Source organism: Leopardus geoffroyi, chromosome B4 (assembly GCF_018350155.1).
Source record: "Leopardus geoffroyi isolate Oge1 chromosome B4, O.geoffroyi_Oge1_pat1.0, whole genome shotgun sequence".
Classification (NCBI taxonomy): domain Eukaryota; kingdom Metazoa; phylum Chordata; class Mammalia; order Carnivora; family Felidae; genus Leopardus; species Leopardus geoffroyi.
The window spans coordinates 45,231,267-45,247,002 of NC_059341.1; the positions used below are offsets into that span (position 1 = coordinate 45,231,267).

At 38.9% G+C, this 15,736-nt stretch overlaps 1 protein-coding gene and 1 pseudogene across 1 annotated transcript; both read right to left on the minus strand.

The window, feature by feature from the left end:
* Nucleotides 1–2,116: 2,116 nt before the first annotated feature.
* Nucleotides 2,117–2,212, minus strand: LOC123592291 (annotated as a pseudogene).
* An 851-nt stretch (nt 2,213–3,063) lies between these two features.
* LOC123591789 (taste receptor type 2 member 8-like) lies at nt 3,064–3,993 on the minus strand. Its single transcript, XM_045466461.1, has one exon. The coding sequence runs from the start codon at nt 3,991–3,993 to the stop codon at nt 3,064–3,066; it is 930 nt and encodes a 309-aa protein (XP_045322417.1).
* Nucleotides 3,994–15,736: the final 11,743 nt, after the last annotated feature.

A 15,736-nucleotide genomic window follows, 5' to 3' on the forward strand; every position in this document is an offset into this window, starting at 1 on the left:
TAGAAAGAGAACACCCATAATTATAGTAATAAAAAAAAAAAAAACAAATAAGCAAACCCCACAGCTAGATATATTGGAGAAAGTTATAGATTGCAACAATAAAGATCAATGCTTCAAACTTTCAAACGCTGTTTGATTCGTATACCATAGGAAAAATTACAATTCTCAGGATCAAACTCTTAACTTAGGCTGCTACAAAAGACATTAACTTAGGCTGCTACAAAAGACATCCACAGTCTCTCAACCAGTTTCTAGCTACTGTTTCAGACATTATATCTGTATTGGAGTAAATCAACATAGCATATGCAATTATTCATCTATCAATGCTTTTGTTTTTTTGTTTTTTGTTTTTTGTTTTGCTGTAGCACTGTAATAAAGTGTAACTGTGACTATAATAGCTTTTTCTGAGGTCCCTGAGCATTTCTCTGAGTCATTAAACATAAGGGTGGCCTTGGGGACCCCTGACATACATGCCTACAAAAAAATGAGTCTGCATTAAAATATCTGGTATGATTGACAGCTTTCCTTAGCCAAAAGAGAACCCGAGGGGGACACTGGCTGTTTAACTTTGTTGCAATCATAAAGAAACCAAAAGCATCAGGAATGCTGGGGAGAAGAACAAGAATCAGCAATGAAACAACCTTTCTCACATCAGGTGTTCAGGCTTGAATAGGATCTGAAAAAGGTAAGTGAGAAAAGTTTGATATTAAATGACAGATTTAAACTTTGGTTTTGGTCTGGATTGGACGCGATGTATGCGTGAGTGACTATAGCTGCTGTAGGATCTGCCTAAGGTTTTATCCTGGCAAAAGAAGAACTCAACAAAATAGGGTTGTAGGGGCCATGGGGGAAAGAATAGATTTGCTTTCTGCTTTCATGCTACTGAAGTCCAACTTTTTGAAAATAAGGTGCATTTATATCTCACCTAGACAAAGCTTTTCAAATATCCTACCCTCTTAAAATGTGGGCATCCCATACCTAAATTAAACTGCCCAAGGAAGGAACCAAAAGCAAGTGATCACTTATTATGCTAAGTAAAATAAGTTAGGCAGAGAAAGACAAATACTGTATAATAGTTATATGTGGAATCTAAAAAAGATGAACATGCAAAAAGAGGGGCTGGGGTTGAGGATACTGGGGAGATGTTGTTTAGGAGTACAAAGTTACAGCTAGTAGATAAATAAGTTCTGGAAGTCTAATGTACGACATAGTGATTATAGCCAACAGCATAACTTATAAACTTCAAATTTGCTAAGAGAGTAGATCTGAATTACTCTCAACACACCAAAAAGAACTGATAATTAAGTAGCATGATAGAGGTGTTAGCTAATGCCACAGTGGTAATCATATTGCAATATATAAATGTATCCAACCAACACTTTGTATACCTCAGACTTACACATGTCAGTTACATGTCAGTTACATCTCCACTTTAAAAAAAATCAGTTCTACCCTATTCATTTTTCTATGATATATTCTATAGGCCTTTAAAACAACTTATTTTTTTTTTTAAAATAAATACATTTTTTCTCATACACCAATGGAAAGTCAAACAGCAAACTTAAATCCTGTTGCTTAAAAACTAGAACATCTATGAGAGAGAAAGGTGAAATAAATAAAATAAATTTTTATTTACTGGGGGCTGGGGGTAGCAAGCAACCTCTGTCAAAACATGAGATTCCTGATAACCCAGAATTAATGAGTAATAATTGGTACCAAAACTGGCACTATACCTGGGGAATAAGAAAAATATAAAACTATTCTGCATTGTGTTTTCTCTATTTTTTTTCACACAAAATAACCTCTATAGTACCCTAGACTTTGAGCCTTGTATTTTGGGGGGTAAGAGGCACCAAGCTATTTTATTTGAATGAACAGTACAAATAAAAGAACTTTAACTTTTTTTTTTCAACGTTTATTTTTTTTTGGGACAGCATGAACGGGGGAGGGGCAGAGAGAGAGGGAGACACAGAATCGGAAACAGGCTCCAGGCTCTGAGCCATCAGCCCAGAGCCCGATGCGGGGCTCGAACTCACGGACCGCGAGATCGTGACCTGGCTGAAGTCGGACGCTTAACCGACTGCGCCACCCAGGCGCCCCGAAAGAAGTTTAAAAAAAAAATACGGAGTGCTTCGTGAATGTGTGTGTCAACCTTGGGTAGGGGCCATGCTAATCTCTGTATCATTCCAATTTCTAGTAAATGGGCTGCCCAAGCGAACACACCTTGTATTTTCTAACCCTTGTGTTTTTCTCTCTTATTCATTTATTTATTTGAAACCACCTTTGCCATATATTTTTAAAAATTTTTTAACGTTTTATTTACTTTTGAGAGACAGAGAGAGATAGAGCATGAGCAAGAGCAGGGAAGAGAGTGAGGGAGACATGGAATCTGAAGCAGGCTCGGGGTCTGAGCTGTCAGCACAGAGCCTGACGTGGGACTCAAACCCATGGACCATGAGATCATGACCTGAGCTGAAGTCAGACGCTTAACGACTGAGACACTCAGGCGCCCCCAACTTTGGCATATGTTTAAGAAATAGTAGGGTTCTCATGGGCTCTCCAACAGGACTTCTAGGCACATGCTGTGGCTGCATCACCAAAAATTCGTCATGCCAGTTCGTTCTATGTTCATCCTTTCCCAAATACCACTTTAAGTCATGGTTAGCCATCAGCCACAGGTAATAAGGTTTTAGAATGTCCAAATATTCATTTCATGAATTCTGGGGGTTTTCTGTCTCTGAGACTTGCTACACTTAATTTTGTACAGTTGTAATCTAGCCACAAGTAAATTTCTGTCTTCCCGAGTCTTTTCTTGTCTCTCATCAAATTCCCATTGCCTTGGTGATATATTCTAATTTTACAATTAATTACATCATCACTATTCTGATGGAAACACAGCAAAATCTTTTTCTTTTAACTTATTCGAGGCAGATGTTTTCAGTAAGATTCAATGACCTTGTCGCAAAACAGAATAAAGGAAGTGGAGAGGAAGGAAAGAAACGTACATGGAGTTCTATTCATTATCTTCACTCTTGACAAAATCGCAGTCATTTCAGGCATGTTTTATGGGTGTGTGGGTTTTCTTAGATGCAGGCACTTCAGCTTCTTCAGGACACAGAGAGAAGCCTGTTTCAATTTGCTGGTCCATAAAATCAGAAGAAATGTATGGCCAGATGGATATAAAAATACTAGTGTATTAGCAAAAATCTTTGCCACCAAATTATCTAGGATGACATAGGCCAAATTCATCATAATAGTGCTCAAATAGTACATAAAGAAGAAGAGTAGGAATGAAATCATAGACTTCATGGCTCTCACGTGAACTTTTGTGATAGGATCCCCACCTCTGCCCTTCATCTGCCTGGTGTGGCTCCATAAGGAACGGATCAAAAGGACAAAGGAAGCCAGAGACACTGCAAACGGGACGATGAACACTATGTTCAGGAGCATATGAGACAAAAATAACTCATATGTTCTCATTGTGAAACTCACTGTCCAATTTCTTTCCGCATTTACCTTGTTTTTGATCAGACTCATAAACACTGTATCCTTAAAGGGAAGAGACAAGCAGAAAGAGAAGACTGCGGCCAGTACAATCATGAGAAGCACTTTGTGAATTCTCCATTTTATCCAGAGGAAAATAGGGTTGGAAAAGTTGGCTATCTTGAAGAAATAGAAGACACTGAGGCAGGTGGTACAGGTCATGCAGAAATAATTGGATCCTGTCCAGAGGATTTCAAAACTTATTAGTTGATTATTCTTGTTCCATATTTCTTCACAAGGTACATCTAAACCTATGCCTAAAATTATTATGCACAACAGAACTATTCTGGAAATAGCTAGGCAGGTAATAATAAAGTCAATTACGAAGAATTTCCAGTTCCTGATCCAGTCAATACAGTTAACCAATATAATGAATCCATTTCCCAAAATCCCCATTATGAATTCTCCAGCAAACAGTATCATAAATACATTCTTCAATATGCTTGCCATGCCCGCTGATAGTCAAGCTCTCTCTTCAATACTCCTCTGATTTGTGAATTAAGTGTTATGGATTTATGGATCCAAAGCTTTAATGTTCAATAAGTTTCTTTTTCCTGTACTTTGATATGCACTGGCAAAGAGAAGATTGCCTCCAGGATGCTCCCAAAGTCTTAGTTATCTTTTGGAAAAACTACCTTTATTCCTCTCAAGATCCGAGCTAGTGATTTTTCAAGGCAAATAGCATATTACCTGCTGCTGTCACACTGCTTGTAATTTGTATGCAAAGCTATTCATTAAGATTTGAATCCTGGTTTGTTAAAACACAAACCAGAGCTTGATTTTTACATATTTTTTACAACATCTTTTTTTCTTTTAAGATTCAGACGTTTTTGATATACTCACCTCAGTTATGAGTGAGAAACCTGAAAACCCAATCTAAAAAATATGGTGACTCGGTCTGGGTGCTCTGAGAGGCAAGCAAATTACCAGGGGAAATGCCCCAATGGGAAACGAAGGAGTGAGCAGGAGAAGGTTGGGGGAGTTGTTCTACTATAGGCAAGTCTGAGTTCTGTGGAAGGAGAAGGAAGGAAAGGAGGTAGACCTTGGGTAGCGGAGCTATCCTAAGAGAGGTTCAAGAAAATCGGTGGGAATTTGCAAGTCCATGGCGCCCATCAGAGGTGGCCTGAGTCTCCCAGGAGTGGTCCTGCCATCGAATCTCTGCCCAGATCAATCGTGGGCGGCGAGCCGCTCATAGAAGGGGTTGGGGTGATGGGTTGCCGAGCACAGGGACACGAGCCTGCCAGCTGTTGGGGAAATAAAATTAAAAGCAAAATCTCCTGCTAACGCAGAAAACCTCTCTGCCAAGGAAATAGAGAAAGAAAAGAGTTTCATTATCGGACAAAGCATTAAACCAGAATCTGATGCATCATCTCACAGGAAATTTACAAAAACAGAAAGAAATCTCACCCTTTTATTTATTTTTTTTTTTCAACTTTTATTTATTTTTGGGGGACAGAAAGAGACAGAGCATGAACGGGGGGAGGGGCAGAGAGAGAGGGAGACACAGAATCGGAACCAGGCTCCAGGCTCGGAGCCATCAGCCCAGAGCCTGACGCGGGGCTCGAACTCACGGACCGCGAGATGGTGACCTGGCTGAAGTCGGACGCTTAACCGACTGCGCCACCCAGGCGCCCCTCTCACCCTTTTATATAGTGCAAACAGATACAATCCGTTACATACATGTTCTCAAGGTAAACAATAACTAGTCCAGTAGTAGGAAAACTGGGCAGCACTATTTAATACAGGTGGTTTGTCCTAAATTTACCTGGTATTGGGTTGACCATCTGTGTTAGTTAATTGGCTGTATACAAAGGAAAAATAAATTCATATATTTATGACAGGAGGCAGTTTTGCAACATGGAGTCAGGCACTAGCTGAAGTTAGGCTCTGGTCCTCTCATCGAAACTGGGAGATAGGGGTGCTTATTTCTAATAGGGAGAATTAAGCCACTTGTTTTAAATTGTATTTGCCCTTACGTAGCCGGTTAGGTTCCCCTGATTCAGATTTTTTAGAGGCACATTTTCCTAACCACCACGGGCAGCAAGTATCTTAATTTACAAAGTTTACCTTCACCTACTTACCTCACCAATACATATTATGTATAAATTACTCAAAGTTTACGTAAATACAGAAAATCTGCTGTCCGAAGTTACACCAGGATTTCTCAGAGTCTAGGGCAGCTGTGAAACGTGGCTGCAAGTGCTTTAACTCTCTCCTTTGACTGAGATCTGGGGTCTGCCATCCCTCTCCTTGAAGCAGAGTGGGCTTGTGACTGCCTCGCCCAATATATTATAGTGGAAATGACATTATAGGAGCTCTCAGGCTGTCCTAAAAAAAAAGCCATGCAGTTTTCGCTTTAATCACTAGAACATTTTCTCTGAGAGTCCTGAGGGGTCTGTCAGAAGTTTGACAAATCTGAGATGAGTCTGCGGGGAGGAAACCCAACCCACATGAACAGGATACATGTAGGTAATCTGGTTAAACACTCAAACTGAGCCCGGATTTTTAATCACCCCACTGCGGTGACAGATCTGTGGGTGAAGAATCTGCTTGGCGATTCCAGCCTCTTGCATTTGAGCCACATTCAGCTGCTGGAGTCTTCTGAGGTTGAAGTCCCAGACATTTCGAAGCAGAGATAGGCTGTCCTGCTGTGTCCTGTCTAAATTCCTGACTCACACGGGGCGCCTGGGTGGCGCAGTCGGTTAAGCGTCCGACTTCAGCCAGGTCACGATCTCGCGGTCCGGGAGTTCGAGCCCCGCGTCAGGCTCTGGGCTGATGGCTCAGAGCCTGGAGCCTGTTTCCGATTCTGTGTCTCCCTCTCTCTCTGCCCCTCCCACGTTCATGCTCTGTCTCTCTCTGTCCCAAAAAATAAATAAACGTTGAAAAAAAAAAAAAATTCCTGACTCACAGCATCTGGGAGCATAATAAGATAGCTGTTGTTTTGTACCACTAAATTTTGGATGTTTATTATTTATTTATTTATTTATTTGTATTTTATTTTTTTTAATGTTTATTTATTTTGGGAGAGAGAGACAGAGCGTGAGTGGGAGAGGGGCAGAGAGAGAGGGAGATCCAGAATCCGAAGCAGGCTCCAGGCTCCAAGCTGTCAGCACAGAGCCCGGTGCAGGGTTTGAACCCACGAACCACGGGATCATGACCTGAGCTGGAGCCGGATGCTTAACCGGCTGAGCCACGCAGGTGCCCCAAGAATTTTGGATATTTTAAAGGGAAATATGTATCCAGAACAAAATGACTTAGCATATAGATAGAAAAAGTCTTTTATTTTTCCAGCTGCCCACCTGTCTCTTTCCCCCAACACAAATAACGTAACTTTTGTTAGACAAAATTACAATGCTTAAAAGATAGGCAAAGGATTTGAACAGACATTTCTACAAGGAAGACATACAAATGATCAATAGCACACGAGGAAATACTAAACGTTACTTGTCATCAGGGAAATACAAATTCAAACCATAATGACCAGAATTCAAAAGTCAAGTAATAGCGAGTGTTGGCCAGAATGTGGAGAGATGAGAACCTCATATATTGAGAGTATAAAATAGTCCTGCTGCTTTGGAAGACAGTCTAGCAGTTCCTCAAGAGACTAAACACAGAGTTACCATGACCCAGGAATTCCATACCTAGGTATAAACCCAAGAGAAATAAAACACATGTTCACACAAACACTTGTGTATGAATTAAAAAAAAAAAATTTTTTTTTCATGTCTATTTATTTTTGACAGAGAAAGACAAAGCATGAGCAGGGGAGGGTCAGGCAGAGAGGCACAACGAGAATCCCAAACAGTCTCTGTCTTGTCAACACCGAGCTTGATGCGGGCTCGAACCCACGAACTGTGAGATCATGACCTGAGCCGAAATCAAGAGTCAGATGCTGAACCGACTGAGCCACCCAGGCGCCCTTGTGTTATGAATTTTTATAGCAGCATTATTTGTAGTAGCCAAATGATGGAAACAACTCAAAATGTTCATCAGGGGACGAATGCATAAACCAAATGAGCTCTATCCATAAATGGAATATTGTTCTGCCATACAAAGGGGCAGATGAACCTTGAGAGCATTATGCTAAGTGGAAGAAACCAGTCACGACAGACCACATATTATATGATTCTAATATGAACTAAGTTTAAAATAGGAAAATCTATAGTTACAGGGAATAGATTAGTGGTTGCTTAGAGCTGGGGTGGGGTGGGTATGGGATGATGAAGAGACAGGGAGATGATAGCTAAAGGGTACAGGTCTTTGTGAGGTGAAAAAATGTTCTAAAATTGACTGGTGAGGGTTGCACGTATCTGTGAGAATACTAAAACCTTTCAAATGTACACTTAAATGAGTGAGTTGTATGGCATGTGAATTATATTTCAACGAAACTGTTTAAGAAAAAAAGATACAGGAGCCCCTGGGTGGCTCAGTTGGTTACGTGTGTCCGACTGAGGCTCAGGTCATGATCTCATGGTTTTTGGGTTCGAGCCCCGCGTCAGGCTCTGTGCTGGCAGCTCAGAGCCTGCAGCCTGTTTCAGATTTTGTGTGTGTGTCTCTCTTTGCTCCTCCCCTGCTCACACTCTGTCTCTCTCTCTCTCAAAACTAAATAAAAGATTTTAAAAAAGGATATAGGGGTACCCGGTGGGGCTCAGTCGGTTGAGTGTCCAACTCCTGATTTCTGCTGCGGTCATGATCTCACAGCTCATGAGATTGAACCCAGCGTTGGACTCTGTGCTGAGTGCAGAGACTGCTTCGGATTCTCTCTCTCCCTCTCTCTCTCTGCCCCTTCCCTGCTCTCTCTCTCTCTCTCTCAAAAATAAATAAACATTAAAAAAAAGAAAAAAGACATATAAGATGTTTTCCTAATGAACCATGAGTATAATATCTGTGTATATTTTTCATAACTTTCTTCTACATTGGAGTGATCCTATTTGCTTAGTTATGTTTAATTCTGATCTATAAATAAAAATTCTTTATTTCTGGGTTATAAATAAAAATATCAAAAACCATATTAATTTCACTTTTGCTGACTCTATTATGAAGGAGCTTTTTACTGCTCATATGAAGCATGATAGGATAGGCTATGCTGTAACATCCAAAATGTCAGTTTCGTACAAGTTTCATTTCTGGGTTCACATTCCATCACTAATTTAGTTTAAAATTTAGGGTGGAGTAGGGGAAGTTCTCCTCCATGTAATCTCCCAGAAATGCAGGCTACTGGAATGTAACACCCAACATGTGGCCTTCAAATTACTTTCCTGGGAAAGAGAGGGACAAGGAAGTTCATGCTCAACCTCTTAAATAAATCAGTCCCAAAGTGACACATAAGTTTGCTTCAAGCCCATTGGCCTGAACAAATCACAAACCCCATACTAATTGCAAGGGCCTGGGAAATCTGAGATAGCTCAGAGATGTTCAATGTCTTTTCCATGGTTCACTCTTGTAGTCATAAAATACAATCTCACTCCCTCCTCATTGGTATAGAACACATTTAATTCCTGTCCCCAAGAAAGATAACCCAAAGACCAAAGCTCAAATACCTACAGCTCAAATTCTAACATCTCTGGTCTGGACTTGGCACCTTTTGATATAGAGATTTATAAAGTAAAACGACAGATAACCTGCTCTTATCCACTCTCCACCCTACACATCCAGTGCTCAATAGTGACGTAGGGACAGGCTAGCTGAAAATAAACAAGCGTCTTTATTCATTGTGCCTTATTGTTCTCAGACATGTTCATTTCTTTGTTTTGTTTTCCTAATACATTCCTCTAATAGAGACAATCTTTTTTTTTTTAATTTTTTTTAACGTTTTATTTATTTTTGAGACAGAGAGAGACAGAGCATGAACGGGGGAGGGGCAGAGAGAGGGGGAGACACAGAATGGAAGCAGGCTCCAGGCTCTGAGCCATCAGCCCGGAGCCCGACGCAGGGCTCGAACTCACGGACCGCGAGATCATGACCTGAGCTGAAGTCGGACGCTCAACCGACTGAGCCACCCAGGCGCCCCTAATAGAGACAATCTTAATGGTCATCTGGGAATCAAGTCATGAGATCATGACCCGATTACAAATCAAGAGTTGGAGACTTAACCGACTGAGCCACCCAGGTGCCCTTCTTATTAGAGAGTTTTAAGAATTCTTTATAGGGGAGCCTGGGTGGCGCAGTCAGTTAAGCGTCCGACTTCAGCCAGGTCACGATCTCGCGGTCCATGAGTTCAAGCCCTGCGTCGGGCTCTGGGCTGATGGCTCAGAGCCTGGAGCCTGTTTCCGATTCTGTGTCTCCCTCTCTCTCTGCCCCTCCCCCGTTCATGCTCTGTCTCTCTCTGTCTCAAAAATAAATAAACGTTGAAAAAAAAAAAAAAAGAATTCTTTATAGACATGCCTGGGTGGCTCAGTCAGTTAAGCCTCCAACTCTTTTTTTTTTTTTTTTTTTTTTTTTGGTAAGTTTTATTTATGTATTTGTTTTGAGAGAAAATCCCAAGCAGGTTCTGCACTGTCAGCGCAGAGCCCAACTCAGAGCTCAATCCCAAGAACCATGAGATCATGACCTGAGCCGAAATCAAGAGTCGGACGCTAAACCGACTGAGCCACCCAGGTGCCCCAAGCCTCCAACTCTTGATCTCGGCTCAGGTCATGATCTCGCAGTTAGTGAGTTCAAGCCCTGAGTTGGGCTCCTCAATGTTAGCATAGGGCCTGCTTGAGATTCTCTTTCTCTGTCTCTGCCCTTCCCCCTCCCCTGCTTTCTCTAGCAGGCGCACGCTCTGTCAAAATAAATAAACACACAAAAAATGTTTTTTAAAAATTCTTTACATATTTTAGGTAACAGTGAATTGTGAATATAGATTCCTATTTTTGGCTTGCCTCTTTATTCTCTTAACAACGTCATTTATTTTTTAATTTTTAATTTTTTTTTAAGTTTATTTATGTTGAAAGAGTGTGTGAACAGGGGAGGGGCAGAGAAAGAAGGAGAGAGGGAATCCCAAGCAGGCTCTGCTCTGCCAGCACAGAGCCTGAAGCAGGGCTTGAACCCATAAACCTTGAGATTATGAGCTTGGTCAAGATCAGGAGTTGGATGCTCAACCAGCTGAACCATCCAGGTGCCCCTATTTTTTTTTAATTTTTAAACTTCAACTTTATTTGTCAATTCAAGTATAATTGACAAATAATATTGTAAGATATTTCAGTTGTACATCATGGTGATTTTATATACATATATATTGTGAGAGAATTTCTCCCATCTAATTAATTAACATATCCATCGTCTCACATACTTCTATTTTTTGAGGCTTTTTCATGAAAATATTTAAGTTCCACTCGCTCAGCACATTTCAGTGATACAATACAGTGTTATCAACTATAGTCACCATGTTTTACATTAGATCCCCAGAATTTATTAATCTTACAGCTCGAAGTTCATGCAGTATTTGTCCTTTGCTTTCTGGCTTATTTCACTTAGCATAATGCCCCCAAGGTCCATCCATGCAGTTGCAAATGACAAGACAGCCTTCTTTTTCATAGCTAAATAATAGTCCATCATTTGTATATACCATGTCTTTATCCATTCATCTGTTGGTAAACACTTAGGTTTCCATATCTTAGCTATTGTGAATAATGCTGCAATAAACAAAAGGGTACGAGTATCTCTTTGATGTCCTTAACAATGTCTTCTAAAAATAAGTTCAATTATCACTTATTTGATTTATCTAGAAAATGGTTGCTTAATCCAAGGTCATAAAGATTTTCTCTTATATTTTCTAGAAGTTTTACAATTTTAGGTTTTATATAATCCAGTCATTTATTTTTTAGTTTTTAATTTTTTTAAGTTTATTTATTTTGAGAGAGTGTGTGAACAGGGGAAGGGCAGAGAAAGAAGGAGAGAGGGAATCCCAAGCAGGCTCTGCACTGTCAGCACAGAGCCTGAAATAGGGTTTCTATAATCCAGGTTCTATAATCCAGTTAGAGTACACTTTTGTACGTGTTGCAAGGTGTAGTTGTTTGTTTTTTTATCTTTTGCATATGGATATTTAATTGTTCTTATACGTTAGTTGAAAAGAAAATCTTTCTTCACTGAATTGTCTTTTCATGTTTGTTGAAAATGAATTGTGAGGGGCGCCTGGGTGGCGCAGTCGGTTAAGCGTCCGACTTCAGCCAGGTCACGATCTCGCGGTCCGTGAGTTCGAGCCCCGCGTCGGGCTCTGGGCTGATGGCTCAGAGCCTGGAGCCTGTTTCCGATTCTGTGTCTCCCTCTCTCTCTGCCCCTCCCCCGTTCATGCTCTGTCTCTCTCTGTCCCAAAAATAAATAAAAAACGTTGAAAAAAAAATTAAAAAAAAAAAAAAGAAAATGAATTGTGAATACATGTAAGTCTCTTTCTTAGCTGTCTATTCTGTTCTATTCTGTTTGTGTATTTTTACACCAATACCACATTGTCTCAATCTGTGTAGATTTGTAAGTCTTGACATCAAGTAGAGTAAGTCTTCCAGATTTGTTTTACCTTTTCTTTTGTTTGTTGGTTTGTGTTTGTTATTCTGTTTCTTTATATTCCCATATATTTTTTAGAACTAGCATGTTAATTTCTACAAGAAAAGTCTGCTGGAATTTTGTCGGGATTGCACTGAATCAATTTAAGCAAAAATGACATCTGAAAAAATACTGTAGGGGCACCTGGTGGCTCAGTTAAGCATCTGACTTCGGCTCAGGTCATGATCTCATGGTTTGTGAGTTCAAGCCCCGTGTCAGGCTCTGTGCTGACAGCTCGGAGCCTGGAGCCTGCTTCGGAATCTGTGTCTCTGTCTCTCTTTGCCCCTCCCCCATTTGTGCTCTGTCTCTATCAAAAATAAATAAAATGTAAAAAAAAAAAAATTTTTTTTAAATACTGTGTTTTCCAATGATAAATAATATATAGCTTTTAACTTACTTGAGTGTATTGTAATTTTCAGTGTACATATTTTTAACACTTTTTATTATGTTTGTCTAAGTATTTCATATTTTTATGATATTGCAAGTGATAGTTGTTTTTTTTTAATTTCACTTTCTGATTGTTGTTGCTGGTATATAGAAATATAATTATTTTTACATGTTGATCCTTTATCCTACAACCTTGTCACACTCACTTATTAGTTTTAGTAGTTTTTTTTTTTTTTTGAGGTCTTTTTTGTTTTTTTGTTTTGCAGATTCCATGGAATTTTCTTCTTAGATGGTCATGTCATCTGTAAGTAAAGACAGTTTTATTTCCTCTTGTAGAATATGGATTCCTTCTTTTTTTTTCCTTGCCTTATTGCACTGGTTACAACCTTCAGTATAGTGTTAATTAGAAGTATTGACAGTGAATTTTCTTGCTTTGTTTGGATATTAGGACAACGTGGTCAGTTCTCCTCTATTAAATATGCATTTAGCTCTGGCTTTTTCTTTGGTGCTCTGTATCAAGTTTAGAAATGTCTCATCTCGTCCTAGTTTACTGGGAGGTTTTTATCAATAGAACTTGGGTTTTATCAAATGATTTTTTTGCCCTATTGAGATAACCATGTGATTTTTCTTCTTTAATCTTTTGTATGATGACATACATTGACTTTTCTAATATTAAACTAACTTTACATCTTTTGATAAACTCTACTGTGTATTGATATATTATCCTTTTTATATGTTGATGTATTTGATTTACTTTTTGTTGAGGATTTTTGCATCTATGTCCATAAGTAACTGTTGTCTATAATTTCTTTCTGGTGATATCTATGTCTGTTTTTTTTTTTTTTTTTCAAAACGTTTATTTATTTTTGAGACAGAGAGAGACAGAGCATGAACAGGGGAGGGGCAGAGAGAGAGGGAGACACAGAATCGGAAACAGGCTCCAGGCTCTGAGCTGTCAGCACAGAGCCCGACGCGGGGCTTGAACTCACGGACCGCGAGATTGTGACCTGAGACGAAGTGGGACGCTTAATCGACCAAGCCACCCAGGCGCCCCTGTTGTTTGTTTGTTTGTTTGTTTGTTTTTTTTAATGGTAATGTTGGCCTCATAAAGTGAGTTGGTAAATACTTCCTTGTATTCTATTTTCAGGAAGATATTGTGTAGAATTATTATTATCCTTTTTCAAATATTTGGCAGAATTTGTGAGTGAAATCATCTGGGCTTGGAGTTTTCTATTTTAAAAGATTTTAAATTATAAGTTTAACTTCTTTAATAAATGTCTTTTCAGGTTATCTATTTTTTCTTGAGTGAGTTTTCATATTTTATATAGCTCAAGGAATTGACCCATTTCATTTAAGTTGTCAAATAATGGGCAAGAGTTGTTTGTAGTATTATTACTCTGTTTAATGTCAGTAGTCTGAGGATATCTTCTTTTTTAATTCCTAATATTGATAACTTGCGTCTCCTTTTTTTTCTTTATCAATCTAGCTAGTATTTTATGAATTATATTGATATTTTCTAAAAAACTAATTTTTTGTTTTATTGGTTTTTTTCCTTTTGTTTTACTGTTTTCAATTTCATTGATTTCTGAAATTTTAAAAAATGATTATTATTTCCTACCTCAACTTTCTTTGGGCTTAATTTTTTTTTTTTTAATTTTTTTTTTCAACATTTATTTATTTTTGGGACAGAGAGAGACAGAGCGTGAACGGGGGAGGGGCAGAGAGAGGGGAGACACAGAATCGGAAACAGGCTCCAGGCTCTGAGCCATCAGCCCAGAGCCTGACGCGGGGCTCGAACTCACGGACCGCGAGATCGTGACCTGGCTGAAGTCGGACGCTTAACCGACTGCGCCACCCAGGCGCCCCTCTTTGGGCTTAATTTGCTCTTTTAATTTACTTGTTTTTTAAGTTGTAATCTTAGCCTATTGGTATAAGACCTTTCATCTTCTCTAATATAAGAATTTTCTGCAATAAATTTCCCTCGAAGCACTAGTTTAACTGCAACCTTCTAATTTTGATATGTTTTTTTTTTACTTCAAAATGTTCATAATTTCCCTTGAGTCTTTATCTTTGATGTATTTAGAAGTATGTTGTTCTATTTTAAATATTTATGGTATCCAGATTCTTTTTGTCTTATTATTTTTTCATTTAAATCTTACAGTCAAATAACATACTTTGTATAATTTTAATTATTTTATTTGCTTTTTAAGGCTTGTTTTACAAGCCAGACTATGTCTACCACGGTGAAGTTTCCATGTGCAAATGAAACATGCATTCTGCTGTTGTTGGAGAGAATAGTTTATTAATGCCCATTAAACCAAGTTAATAGTGGTGTTTCAGTCTTTAATGTCCTTACTAATTTTCTGTGTACCTACTCTGTTGATTACTGAATGAAGACTGTTGCAGTTTCCAAGTGGATTGTGGGTTTGCTTTTTTCTCCTTTCAGTGCTATCGATTCATACTTCATGTATTGTGTAATTCTCTAGCTACATGTGTACATACTTAGGACCTTTATGTCTTCTCAGGAATTGACTTTTTGTCATTTTTTAAATATTCTATCCCTAGTATTTTTTTTCTTGTTCGGAAGTCTGTGTTATGTGATATTCGTACAGCTTCTTCAGTTTATCTTTATTGAGGTTTTCATGGTACCACCTTTTCCATGTTTTTATCGTCAACTTAACGTATGTCAACTTATTTATATTAAAGTGAGGTTTTTTATTTTTTTATTTTTTTAATTTATTTTTCCCCCCAATATATGAAGTTTATTGTCAAATTGGTTTCCATACAACACCCAGTGCTCATCCCAAAAGGTGCCCTAAAGTGAGGTTTTTTAGACTGCACATAGTTGAATCTTGTTTTTTCTCTAATCAGTCTGACAATCTCTGTTTTCTTTCTTGGTTTGTTTAGACCATTTATATTAAATGTGTCAGTATATTAGTCTTTAAATATATCAATTTACTATTTTTTAGATTCATTCCCTCTGGGTTTGATTCCACTGCTCTTCATTTCCTGTCCTTTAAAAATATTAATTGGTTTTAATCTTCCATTTTATCTATTAGCTTTTTGGTTTTAGTAATTGAGCACCCAGGCTGGTTTATGCAAACCAGCCCCACAGTCTTTTCCGTCCTCTATCTAGTTTGCATCCCCTGTGAGGGTTCCAGTCAGCGCTTCACCCAAGAGCCCATGGCGACTTACTACTGCCCCCTAGAGGACTGAGGAAGTCGCTAGCAGGAGCCAGTTCTGCTCTGCCAGGAAGTACTTTGTGTTAATGACCCCTCAGAGCATG